The 13,343-nt window shown below is 37.0% G+C and overlaps 1 protein-coding gene across 9 annotated transcripts in view; it reads left to right on the top strand.

The window, feature by feature from the left end:
• The window catches only part of CORIN (corin, serine peptidase), a 232,193-nt gene that overhangs the window by 91,003 nt on the left and 127,847 nt on the right, over positions 1–13,343 (top strand). For 8 of the 9 annotated variants that reach the window (XM_017652016.3, XM_017652015.3, XM_017652018.3 and 5 more), the window contains one exon: positions 5,718–5,899. The exons of the other annotated variant lie outside the window; for it this stretch is intronic. In XM_017652016.3, the coding sequence (XP_017507505.3) occupies positions 5,718–5,899 (182 nt within the window). The remainder of the gene's footprint in view (positions 1–5,717; positions 5,900–13,343) is intronic. 9 annotated transcript variants of the gene reach the window in all.

Consider the following 13,343-nt stretch of genomic DNA (forward strand, 5'->3'; position numbering starts at 1 on the left):
TCACTTGCATGCTTTTCCATCTCCATGTCTTAGGGAAGCTGGGAACCAAGGAGAACTCTTTCCTCCCTGTCTCAAATCCATCTAAGCCATACCACTTAGGAAGTCTCTTGAGGCTAACGGAATGTGCTGACATTGGAAGCTGATGCTGATGGTGTATCACAGAGAGAACAAATCATTTGTTGTTTTGTGTTTTCCAGCAGTGGTGGTGAATACATGCTCCTGTTATTATTTGGGGGTTTATGCTCCTGTGTTATCTGTGGCTCATGTGTGTGGGAAGAGGCCAGCTAAGGAGGCATTTTGGAGCCATGTGTGGAGTCATAGTATCTGGCTATGGGATCTCCTTTTGAGGTTTCAGAGTCCTCACAATTTAAAAGGAGGAAATAAGAGTAAATTATCTTGCAAGACTCTTCCAGCATTAACATTCTTTTCATGACTAAGGTCTGCAGTTCTGGGAGCTGCCTGTGACTATGATTTTGTGAGCATTGTTGATGAAACAGTTCTGCCTAATGAAGACAAACTTAGGAATGTGTTTTTTGAAAATGACCACATGGGTCTCATCATTGAATAGTAAATCTAACTCAGTGGCATGTCTCTGACCAAATGATACAGCAAAGAAAATTGTATTAGTTTCCTATTGCTGAAAGAAAAATAACCACAAATTTAGCAACTTAAAACAATACACATCTGTTATCCAGTTTCTATGGATCTGGAATCTGGGAATGACTTACCGAGGGTGTGCTTCAGGGTCTGTAATATGGGTACAATCAAGGTGTTGGGCCAGAGATGGGGTCTTATCTGAAGGCTTGATGAGAAAAGATCCACTTTCAACTCATATGATTGTTGGAAGAATTTCAGTTCCTCAAAGACTATTGATCAGAGGGCCTCAGATTCTAGCTAGCTGTTGGCCATAGGCTACCTTCAAATCCTTGCTATGTGGGCCTCCCCAGTATGGTAACTTCCTTGAGAATGTGCTAGCAAGACAGAAGTCACAACCTTCTGAAACTTAGTGATGGAGGTGACATCCCATTACTTTCTATTGGTTTGAAATGTCACTAGGCCGGCCTCCACTCAAGGGAAGGACTTACACAGGGATGAATACCAGGAGGTGGGAGCTTTGGGGACCATCGTAGAGTCTGCCTGCCACATTCCTTTTTAAAAGTTTTAATTTCATTTTTACAACTTTTAATTGAAGATGATTGGCATACAATATTATATTAGTTTCAGGTGTACAACAGTTATTTAACAACTATATGCATTACAAATTTCACCATGATAAATATAGTCACCATACAAAGTTATTATACTATGATTGACTAATATTCCCTATGCTGTACTTTTCATCCCTGTGACTTATTTTTTTATAACTGAAAGTTTATTCATCTTAATCCCTTTCACCTATTTCATTTATTCCTCAAAACCCCTCCCCTCTGGCAACCACCAGTCTGTTCTCTGTATTTATGAATCTGATTCTGGGATTTTGTTTGTTGGTTGATTCATTTGTTTTTAAATTTTAGATTCCACATACAAGTGAAATCATATGGTATTTGCCTTTCTCTGATTTATTTTAGTTAGCATAATACCCTCCATGCTGTCATGAGTCTCAAGATGTCATTCTTTTTTATGGCTAAGTAATTTTCCACTGTATCTATATACCATATCTTCTTTATCCATTCATCTACAATGGATACCTACATATTTGGGTATTGTAAGTAATGCTGCAATAAACATAGGGGTACATATATATTTTTCAATATCTTTTCAAGAAAAGATTCAAATGACTTTTTTAAAAATGGAAATGAGTTTTAAATCTTGAGCTCTCCTAACATATTTAAAGGTTAGTTTGTCAAAAATAAAAAGTGACAACTAAATACAATGTGGGAATCTGGATGGAGATCTCGGAGATATTTGAATTACGGACCTTCCTTTAGTTAAGATACTGTACCAATGTTAATTTCCTGGTTCTGACAATTATACTGTAGTTATGTAAGATGTTTGCCTTTGGTGAGCCTGGATGAAAGATACATGGAAACATTCTGTACTATTTTTATAACTTTTCTGTAAGTCAAAAAGTAGTTCCAAGTAAAAAGTCATAAAAAATGATTTGTGAAACTTAAAAATGCATAACTATATAAGTTTACTTTATGACTGTAGTTTATTCAATAATTTTTACCTTATATCTTTATCAGAACATTTTTTGCATATAAAACCTATATGTTTTTGGGGAAAGGGGGAGATGTTGGTCAAAGGGTACAGTAAAGAAAAAATCTGTGATTTTTTTTCACAAGTAAACCAGATTTTTGGTAGATCTACCAGTTTAAGTTTTCTGCTTTAACTTTAGTTGAACTCTGTTAGGGACTTCTGTACAACACCAAGTGCACTTCATATATCACTTAAAAATAATCACCATTTCTAAAATAGAATTCTGATAGCCAAATCTGACTCCTCTCCTGTGCTAAGCACTGTTTTCAGATGCCAATCTGCTGTTGCTTGGATATAGACACTTATATTCTAAAATAGTGTGGTCTGTCTTACCAAACTGTTCTATGTGATGAAAAGCAAAATACTTCAACCCCTCAAAGCCAGTTAGATTACATGCAAAGCAAGAACAAATGGCTTATCATTTTGCACACTTTGCTAAAGGGCAGATAGTTATTAATACTCTATTTCACATGTCCTGGTCCAGCCATGTAAAGCTCATGGGTCTTGGTTATTTACACCTCTTCAGAGAGCTGTTTGGAAACACTCTAGACATTTTTCTTGGCCCTATTTTTAGAATAGAAGGTCTAATGGTATTTTAATGTCTCTATATATTCCCAGAACATATCTCAAAAAAAAAAGTCTGTTACCTTTTGAAATTTAGCAAAGCTGGTGGGATTATCACTGCTCTTCTGAGCATTGTGTTAATGAATGGATTTTGATTTACAGAATGTTACTGGTAAAAGGACCATGAAAAATCATCTCTTCTAAACCTCCCTTTTCCAAATAAGGAAACTGAGTCTTGGTGTGAGTGATCAGACAGTGAGAGGTGGCCAGGGGAAAGTTATAGGGTGTTAGGTGTAGGCTTTCCTGCATAAATGATCGTGGTGAGAGTCAATGATAGTAAGTCAGCTTCTGAGTTAAAACTCAGGCTTAGAACATGAAAACAGTTTGCCAGGTCTCTGCACGGACCTTCATTATTCTTAATACAGAAGATTCTGAGAGAAGGTGTGAAGTGATCCAAAAATATATGGGTTCAGAAATGAGGAACGTCCAGAAACCACCTGGGAGAGTTGAGCCCCAAATATTAGCTTTGCTGCTATCTCCCCTACCCCATTTTCCCTCATAAATGGTACCTGGAATTCCATCAGAGATTCCTTCGCTCTAGCTGTCTTCTAAAGATGCAAAAACCTTTTGGAGGGCTAAGTGTCTGTTATCAATTACTCTGTTAGTTTCATCTCTTTTCTTCTTTGAAAGCATTAACTGTGATCTGCTCACTTGGGGAATGTAGTTTTGATTGGAGGTAGGAAAGAAGAGTTTAAGAGCAAGTAATGTTGTGGTGGAGGTGGCCATCTAAGTGGGATGTTGGAGTGGGGGTGCTCAGGATGGTATCAGAAACCGGGACCCAGATCAGGGACCAGAGGGCAAAGGATGAATGCTGAAGTCAAGCCAATCTTGCAGGTTCTCTCTGGGCTCCCTCACGCCTGGAAAAGAAAGAGAAATGACTTCACCCTTCCATTGTGCTCCTTAGCTCCTTTGGCAAATCCTGCTTCAGTGCAGATTACCTGGGAGTTTGTAGAATGTGGAGAGAACCCAACCACTGTGCATGTGGTTAGTCTGCTGAGAAAGTGCATATCAAGTAATGAAATAACCTTGACTTGTGCTCTTGGAACATACAGTCCTGAAGTAAGGACTCATGTGAAAGGGCAGCTCATAGAATGGGTCATTGGGTTTCAGTCCTGGCTCTTACACTATGTACCTCAGTGACCTTGTACAGGCCTTTTATTTTTCCTTCATTTTCCTTATTTGTATATTAGGAATGGGTGTAATAGTACCTACCTCTTAGGGCTGTAGTGAGAGTAAATCAGTTAATGCACGTGAAGCAGCCCTTAGAGCCTGGCATAGGAATAACATATTCTCCACCATGTACCCCAGTTTTATTTGAGACAATACAATCTCTAACTTCTCTAGAATAAGTTTAGAAATGTTATTTAAGTGATACTTCCTTAGTCCTGCAAATATCTAATATATTTCCTGAAAGGCAGTCGGATTGTCTTCTTTACACTGAGATACTTACCTGAACCAATTCATGTTTTATGTCCTGAACCTAATCTCAAATGTAAAACCTCTCTTTCCACATTTTCACTAACGAATTTAGTTACATATTAATGTAGGTAGTTAATTGTGTGAATATCAGGATTCTAAAAGATATCCAGTTTTAAGATAAGTTTCTGAAAGGAAGGTCAAAAGCATTTGTATCTGAATGTAATTGTGAAGTAACCCTTTTCCACAGTAGATATATAACAAGACCTCTCTCCCAAGATTCTTTGACAGATTCTGTCAGTTTAACTCAGTAGCTGGCACATCCCATTATGTTTCTGTAATCTGTAGATGTATGACTGGGGAATTGTGAATGTGGTTATTTGATGAAGGGATTTTTTATGGTCCAATTATTACATCTTTATTTCAGTCTAGACAACATGGGTGAATAGAACATGGACTGAAAATTAAAACATCTGGATTCTTTTCCTACTTCTGTCATTAAGAAGGTGTGTGACCTTGAGTCCATCCCAGAACCTCCCTGAGCCTGTCTCAAATAATTTGAACAAGGTGTTTAAAATTTCCCACAGATCTGATACTGTGTGACTGTGTGATATCTTAGTGACCCTCTGTTTGTGATGTTGGTGCTTTGCTTTGACTGACATGTATATTTTCTTTCCTAAAACCATTTGGAATGCCTTTGCCAGGTCACCAGTTAGGGTGCGGGATGCAGTCTACAGCTGCTAAGTAGAAAAAGCTGCCTGAGTGTGCATGAGAACAAGCCCACAGCCTGGGCACCGCAGCAGCCTAGTTCCCAGACAGAGCCGGGGATCCTGCGGTGTAGTCAGATAAATAATGACAGCCTCTGGGGGCATCATTCCTCTTCCCATTAACAGACAGTTTGCACTTTTCTGTTTTATCGAAGATAAAAGAGAAATCTGAGGAGATAAATAACTGTATGAATTGTTGTAGATAAATAACTGAGCTGCCACTTGTCTGCATGTCTCTTTTCCAAGGAGGCATGGAGGTTAAGGAGCAGCTTGCACTCTATCTGCCTCTCAGAGATATTCTGAATTTCTCAAAGGGAAGATAAACGAGATTAACCTATTTTGTCCTACTTCTGCCTCCAATTTGGGGGCTTTCATTTCCATGTTAATTTACTCCTTTTGATATTAAGTAGAACTCTTATTTGGTGGGCAGGTTACTTTGCACAGGAAATCTAAAAAAAAAAGTCTTGGGGGAGAAATGCTTCTCTGTAAGAGATAGATGGTATGTTATGGAACTAGCTTATTCCCTCTAGAATCATGAAATAGGGTGGCTGAAAGCCTTGTTCTAGGACTAAATGTAGAAATTTAAGTTGTTGACTATAGTAAGCATAGATTAATACTGTAGCACTGCTGGCCAACTTCTCTTTGATTTCATTATTATTTTGAGAGAAGTAGTCCTAAAAACATTAATTTTCACCTTTTCTTTTCTTCCAGTTATGGACTCCTGCCCTGTAAGTCCTTCTGTGAGGCTGCAAAAGAGGGCTGTGAATCCATCCTGGGGATGGTGAACGCCTCCTGGCCCCATTTCCTCAAATGCTCTCAGTTTAGAAACCAAACCAAAAGCAGAGATGCCGGCAGGATTTGCTTCTCACCACAACAGGAAAAAGGAAAGCAATGTAGGTGTATATGTTTCATTGCATTTTGAAAAGTTTATATTGAAGCATACCACTCATACAAGGATGATATGAATAACATGTACAATTCAATTTTATCACAGAGACCAGACCCATGTAACCAGCACCCAGATCAAGAAATAAATCATACAAATACTTGCACATGAATCTTCATAGCAGCATTATTCATAATAATCCAAAGGTGGAAACAATCCAGTTGTCCCTCAACTAATGTATAGATTTAAAATAATAGTATATTCATACAGTGGATTGTTAACTGACAATAAAAATGAAATACTGCTGCATGCTACAACATGGATGAATTGTGAAAACATGCTAAATGAAAGAAGCAAATCATAAAAGGGAGCAGCATCCCAGAAACACTTTCAAGCCCCCTCCTAGTCACCTCACCCTCCCAAAAGAGATCTCTCTCCTGACTTTATCTTCTTCATCTTGCCTACTTCTGAACTTCTGTCAATGGAATAGTGCAATATGTCCCCCTTTTGAATCTGTCTTCATTTGCTTAACATTATGTTTGAGAAATTCATTATGTTTTCATCTTGTGGTTCACTCATTCTTATTGTTGTACAGCATTGAAATATGTGATGATTCCACAATATATTTTTCTAGTCTATTGTTGATGGACATTTGAGCTGTTTCCAGCTATTATGAATAGTGATGCTGTGACTATTCTTGCACATGTCTTTGACTGAACATGGTCCTGTGCTTGTTCAGTAAAAAAGTTTCTTAAAGTGGTTTACCAGTTTTTACTCCTGCCAACTATGTGTGAAAGTTGCAGTTGGCTCCAAATCCTCTTCCAACACTTAAATTATCAGATTTTTCATTTTAGCAATTCTGATGGTAGTATTGTGGTACCTCCTTGTGGTTGTAAGTCGTACTTTCCTGAGGAATTGAATTCAAAAATTTTTTTTGGTTACTTGAATATCTTTTTGTAAAGTGTTTGTCCCAGTATTTTCCCCATTGTTTAATAAGTAGACTGTCTTTTTATTCTCTATTGTGGCTCTTCATGCAGTATGGATATGTCATCTGTTGGACATATGTATTGTGAAGATCTCCCACTGTGGCTTGCCTCTTTCCTCTTATTAGTCTCTATTATGGAACAGAAGGTTTTAATTTTAATGGGTCCATATTATCACTTTTCTTTTGTGGTTCATTTCTGGTGTCTTGTTTAAGACATCTTTGCCTACCCCAAAATAGAAGTTTTTCTTTTCAGAGCTTTATTGTTTTAGTACTCACATTTATATCTACCATAATTCTGGAATCAATTTTCAGGATGGTGAGAGCTACAGAATAATGTTTTTTCAGTGTGTATATTCAATGACCCACTGCCTGTTGCTTATGTGGGGGACTGTCCTTCCCCTCTGCACTGTAATGTCATCTTTGTTATCACTTAAGTGATTGATTACATATATGTCTATGTCTGGACCATCTATTTACCCTAAAACTAAGCTAATGCCACACTAACTGGGTTACTGTAGTTTCAAAATAAGTCTTCATATGGAATAGTGTAAGTCACCCAGCTTTTTTCTTCTTAAATACTGCTTGGGTGTTCTTGGCCCTTTGCATTTTATATGCATTTTCAAATTACCTTGTAATTTCCACAAATGCTATTTTTTAAAAATTGGGATTGAATTAAATAGATCAAATTGGGGAGAATTGCTTTACAACATTGAGTCTTCCAACCCATAAAAATGAAATACTATGGTAATCTTTAGTTAGCTATTTTTAATGAGTTATTCTTTTATTTCTTTCAGTGATGTCTCATAATTTCAACCACAGAGATCTTGCACACCTTCCCTTAGATTTATTCATATGTATCTAGTATTTTTTCTTATTATAAATGGTATCTTTAAATTTTGTTTTTCTATTTGTATATAAACAAATCAGTTACTGATTTTTTATAGTTTCTGTAGATTCATTTAGATTTTCTAAGTCCACATCATGTCATCTACAAATGGGTTTTTTTCCTTCCTTCCAATCACTATGCCTTTTGTTTCTACTATGCCAGAGAGAAAGTTTTCAGTATTTCACTTTTAAATATGATTTGTACTGAAGGACTTTCATGGGTGCTCTGTGTCAGATTAAGGAAACCTTTTGTATTTCTGGTTTGCTAAGTAGTTTTTTTAAATCATCAATGGATTTTGAATTTTATAAAATTGGTTTTCTACATCTGTTGAGATATGATTTTTTTCCATGCTAAAAATATCAGCTTTAGTGAGATACAAATTATATACCATAATATTCACACTTTGAAATGTATACTTAACTGGTTTTTAATATACATAAACCAGATACTGAACTTTTAGTACACTGTGCAACCATTGCCACCATCTAATTCCCAAACATTTTCATTACCCCAAAAAGAAACCCTATACTATCAGCAGCAATGCTATTTCCCCTTCCCCCAGCCCCTGGAAATCACTAATCTTTCTGTTTCTATGTGTTTGACTGTTTTGGACATTTCATATAAATGAAATAATATAATATGGAAATTTTTGTGATTCATTTCTTTCACTTAGCATAATGTTTTCAAAGTTTACCCATGTTGTAGCACGTGTTAGAGCTTCATTCATTTTATTTTTTTATTTATTTTATTATTTTTATTTTGTTATCATTAATCTACAATTACATGAAGAACATTATGTTTACTAGGCTCTCACCAAGTCCTCCCCACAAACCCCATTACAGTCACTGTCCATGAGAGTAGTAAGATGTTGCAGAATCACTACTTGTCTTCTCTGTGTTGCACAGCCCTCCCCTTTCCCCCACCCCCCACATTATACATGCTAATCATAATACCCCCTTTCTTCTTCCCTGCCCTTATCCCTCCCTATCCTCCCATTCTCCCCAGTCCCTTTCCCTTTGGTAACTGTTAGTCCATTCTTGGGTTCTGTGATTCTGCTGCTGTTTTGTTCCTTCAGTTTTTCTTTGTTCTTATACTCCACATATGAGTGAAATTATTTGGTATTTGTCTTTCTCCACTTGGCTTATTTCACAGAGCGTAATACCCTCTAGCTCCATCCATATTGTTGCAAATGGTAGGATTTGTTTTCTTCTTATGGCTGAATAATATTCCATTGCGTGTATGTACCACATCTTCTTTATCCATTCATCTACTGATGGACACTTAGGTTGCTTCCATTTCTTGGCTATTGTAAATAGTGCTGCAATAAACATAGGGGTGCATCTGTCTTTTTCAAACTGGGCTGCTGCATTCTTAGGGTAAATTCCTAGAAGTGGAATTCCTGGGTCAAATGGTAAGTCTATTTTGAGCATTTTGAGGAACCTCCATACTGCTTTCCACAATGGTTGAACTAATTTACATTCCCACCAGCAGTGTAGGGGGGTTCCCCTTTCTCCACAACCTCGCCAACATTTGTTATTGTTTGTCTTTTGGATGGTAGCCATCCTTACTGGTGTGAGGTGATATCTCATTGCGGTTTTAATTTGAATTTCTCTGATAACTAGCGATGTGGAGCATCTTTTCATGTGTCTGTTGGCCATCTGAATTTCTTCTTTGGAGAATTGTCTGTTCAGCTCCTCTGCCCATTTTTTAATTGGATTATTTGTTTTTTGTTTGTTGAGGTGCGTGAGTTCTGTATATATTTTGGATATCAAGCCTTTATCAGATCTGTCATTTTACAAATATATTCTCCCATTCTGTAGGGTACCTTTTTATTCTATCGATGGTGTCCTTTGCTACAGAAGCTTTTCAGCTTGATGTAGTCCCACTTGTTCATTTTTGCTTTTGTTTCCCTTGCCCAGGGAGATATGTTCATGAAGAAGTCACTCATGTTTATGTCCAAGAGATTATTGCCTATGTTTTTTTCTCAGAGTTTTATGGTTTCATGACTTACATTCAGGTCTTTGATCCATTTTGAATTTACTTTTGTGTATGGGGTTAGACAATGGTCCACTTTCATTCTCTTACATGTAGCTGTCCAGTTTTGCCAGCACCATCTGTTGAAGAGACTGTCATTTCCCCATTGTATGTCCATGGCTCCTTTATCAAATATTAATTGACCATATATGTTTGGGTTAATGTCTGGAGTCTCTAGTCTGTTCCACTGGTCTGTGGCTCTGTTCTTGTGCCAGTACCAAAAATGTCTTGATTACTATAGCTTTGTAGTAGAGCTTGATATTGGGGAGTGAGATCCCCCCCCTACTTTATTCTTCTTTCTCAGGATCGCTATGGCTATTCAGGGTCTTTGGTGTTTCCATATGAATTTTTGAACTATTTGTTTGAGTTCGTTGAAGAATGGTGTTGGTAATTTGATAAGGATTGCATCAAATCTGTATATTGCTTTGGGCAGGATGGCCATTTTGACTATATTAATTCTTCCTAGCCAAGAGCATGGGATGAGTTTCCATTTGTTAGTGTCCTCTTTAATTTCTCTTAAGAGTGTCTTGTAGTTTTCAGGGTATAGGTCTTTCACTTCTTTGGTTAGGTTTATTCCTAGGTATTTTATTCTTTTTGATGCAATTGTGAATGGAATTGTTTTCCTGATTTCTCTTTCTATTGGTTCATTGTTAGTGTATAGGAAAGCCACAGATTTCTGTGTGTTAACTTTGTATCCTGCAATTTTTCTGTGTTCCGATATCAGTTCTAGTAGTTTTGGAGTGGAGTCTTTACAGTATTTTATGTACAATATCATATCATCTGTAAATAGTGACAGTGTAACTTCTTCTTTACCAATCTGGATTCCTTGTATTTCTTTGTTTTGTCTAATTGCCATGGCTAGGACCTCCAGGACTATGTTAAATAAGAGTGGGGTGAGTGGGCATCCCTGTCTTGTTCCCAATCTCAGAGGAAAAGCTTTCAGCTTCTTGCTGTTCAGTATGATGTTAGCTGTGGGTTTATCATATATGGCCTTTATTATGTTGAGGTACTTGCCCTCTATACCCATTTTGCTGAGAGATTTTATCATGAATGGATGTAGAATTTTGTCAAATGCTTTTTCAGTATCTATGGAGATGATCATGTGGTTTTTGTCCTTCTTTTTGTTGATGTGGTGGATGATGTTGATGGATTTTCGAATGTTGTACCATTCTTGCATCCCTGGGATGAATCCCACTTGGTCATGGTGTATGATCCTTTCGGTATATTTTTGAAATCGGTTTGCTAATATTTTATTGAGTATTTTTGCATCTGCATTCATCAGGGATATTGGTCTGTAATTTTCTTTTTTGGTGGGGTCTTTGCCTGGTTTTGGTATTAGGGTGATGTTGGCTTCATAGAATGAGTTTGGGAGTATTCCCTCCTCTTCTATTTTTTGGAAAACTTTAAAGAGAATGGGTATTATGTCTTCTCTGTATGTCTGATAAAATTCCGAGGTAAATCCATCTGGCCCGGGGGTTTGTTAGTTTTTTGATTACCGCTTCAATTTCATTGCTGGTAATTGGTCTGTTTAGATTTTCTGTTTCTTTCTGGGTCAGTCTTGGAAGGTTGTATTTTTCTAGGAAGTTGTCCTTTTCTTCTAGGTTTTCCGGCTTGTTAGCATATAGGTTTTCATAGTAGTCTTTAATAATTCTTGGTATTTCGGTGGGGTCCGTCGTGATTTTTCCTTTCTCGTTTCTGATTCTGTTGATGTGTGTTGACTCTCTTTTTCTCTTAATTAATCTGGCTAGAGGCTTATCTATTTTGTTTAATTTTTCAAAGAACCAGCTCTTGGTTTCATTGATTTTTTCTATTGTTTTATTCTTCTCAATTTTGTTTATTTCTTCTCTGATCTTTATTATGTTCCTCCTTCTGCTGACTTTAGGCCTCATTTGTTATTCTTTTTCCAGTTTCAATAATTGTGATGTCAGACTATTTATTTGTGATTGTTCTTCCTTCTTTAAGTATTCCTGGATTGCTGTATACTTTCCTCTTAAGACTTCTTTCGCTGCATCCTACAGAGGTTGGGGCTTTATGTTGTTGTTGTCATTTGTTTCCATACATTCCTTGATCTCTATTTTAATTTGTTCGTTGATCCATTGATTATTTAGGAAAATGTTGTTAAGCCTCCATGTGTTTGTGAGCCTTTTTGTTTTCTTTGTAGAATTTATTTCTAGTTTTATACCTTTGTGGTCTGAAAAGTTGGTTGGTAGAATTTCAATCTTTTGGAATTTACTGAGGCTCTTTTTGTGGCCTAGTATGTGGTCTATTCTGGAGAATGTTCCATGTGCACTTGAGAAGAATGTGTATCCTGTTGCTTTTGGATGTAGAGTTCTATAGATGTCTATTAGGTCCATCTGTTCTAGTGTGTTGTTCAGTGCCTCCGTGTCCTTACTTATTTTCTGTCCGGTGGATCTATCCTTTGGAGTGAGTCACATGTTGAAGTCTCCTGAAATGAGTGCATTGCATTCTGTTTACTCCTTTAGTTCTGTTAGTATATTTTTCACATATGCTGGTGCTCCTGTGTGGGGTGCATGTATATTTATAATGGTTATATCCTCTTGTTGGACTGAGCCCTTTATCATTATGTAATGTCCTTCTTTATCTCTTGTTATTTTCTTTGTTTTGAAGTCTATTTTGTCTGAACCTAGTACTGCAACACCTGCTTTTTTCTTGCTGTTGTTTTCATGAAATATCTTTTTGCATCCCTTGACTTTTAGTCTGTGCATGTCTTTGGGTTTGAGGTGAGTTTCTTTTAAGTAGCATATAGATGGGTCTTGCTTTTTTTATCCATTCTATTACTCTGTGTCTTTTGATTGGTGCATTCAGTCCATTTACGTTTAGGGTGACTATGAAAGGTATGTACTTTTTGCCATTGCAGGCTTTAGATTCATGGTTACCAAATGTTCAAGGTTAGCTTCTTTAGTATCTTCCTGTCTAGGTTAACTTGCTTATTGAGCTGTTATAAACACTGTCTGGTGATTCTTTATTTCTCTCCCTTCTTATTCCTCCTCCTCCATTCTTTGTATGTTGGTTGTTTTATTCTGTGCTCTTTTGTGTTTCCTTTAACTGCTTTTGTGGGTAGTCGATTTTATTTTTTTGCCTTTAGCTTATATTTGGTTGGTCTGCTTTCTTTGCTGTGATTTTATTTTCTCTGGTGACATGTATTTAATCTTAGGAGTGCTCCCATCTAGAGCAGTCCCTCTAAAATATCCTGTAGAGGTGGGTTGTGGCAGGCAAATTTCCTCAACTTTTGCTTGTCTGGGATTGTTTAATCCCTCCTTCATATTTAAATGATAATCTTGCTAGATACAGCATTCTTGGTTCAAGGCCCTTCTGTTTCATTGCATTAAATATATCATGTCATTCTCTTCTGGCCTGTAAGGTTTCTGTTGAGAAGTCTGATGATAGCCTGATGGGTTTTCCTTTGTAGGTGACCTTTTTCCTCTTTCTAGCTGCCTTTAAATCTCTGCCCTTGTCCTTGATCTTTGCCATTTTAATTATTATGTCTTGGTGTTGTCCCCCTTAGGTCCCTTCTGTTGGGAGTTC

Source organism: Manis javanica, chromosome 5 (assembly GCF_040802235.1).
Source record: "Manis javanica isolate MJ-LG chromosome 5, MJ_LKY, whole genome shotgun sequence".
NCBI classification, from domain to species: domain Eukaryota; kingdom Metazoa; phylum Chordata; class Mammalia; order Pholidota; family Manidae; genus Manis; species Manis javanica.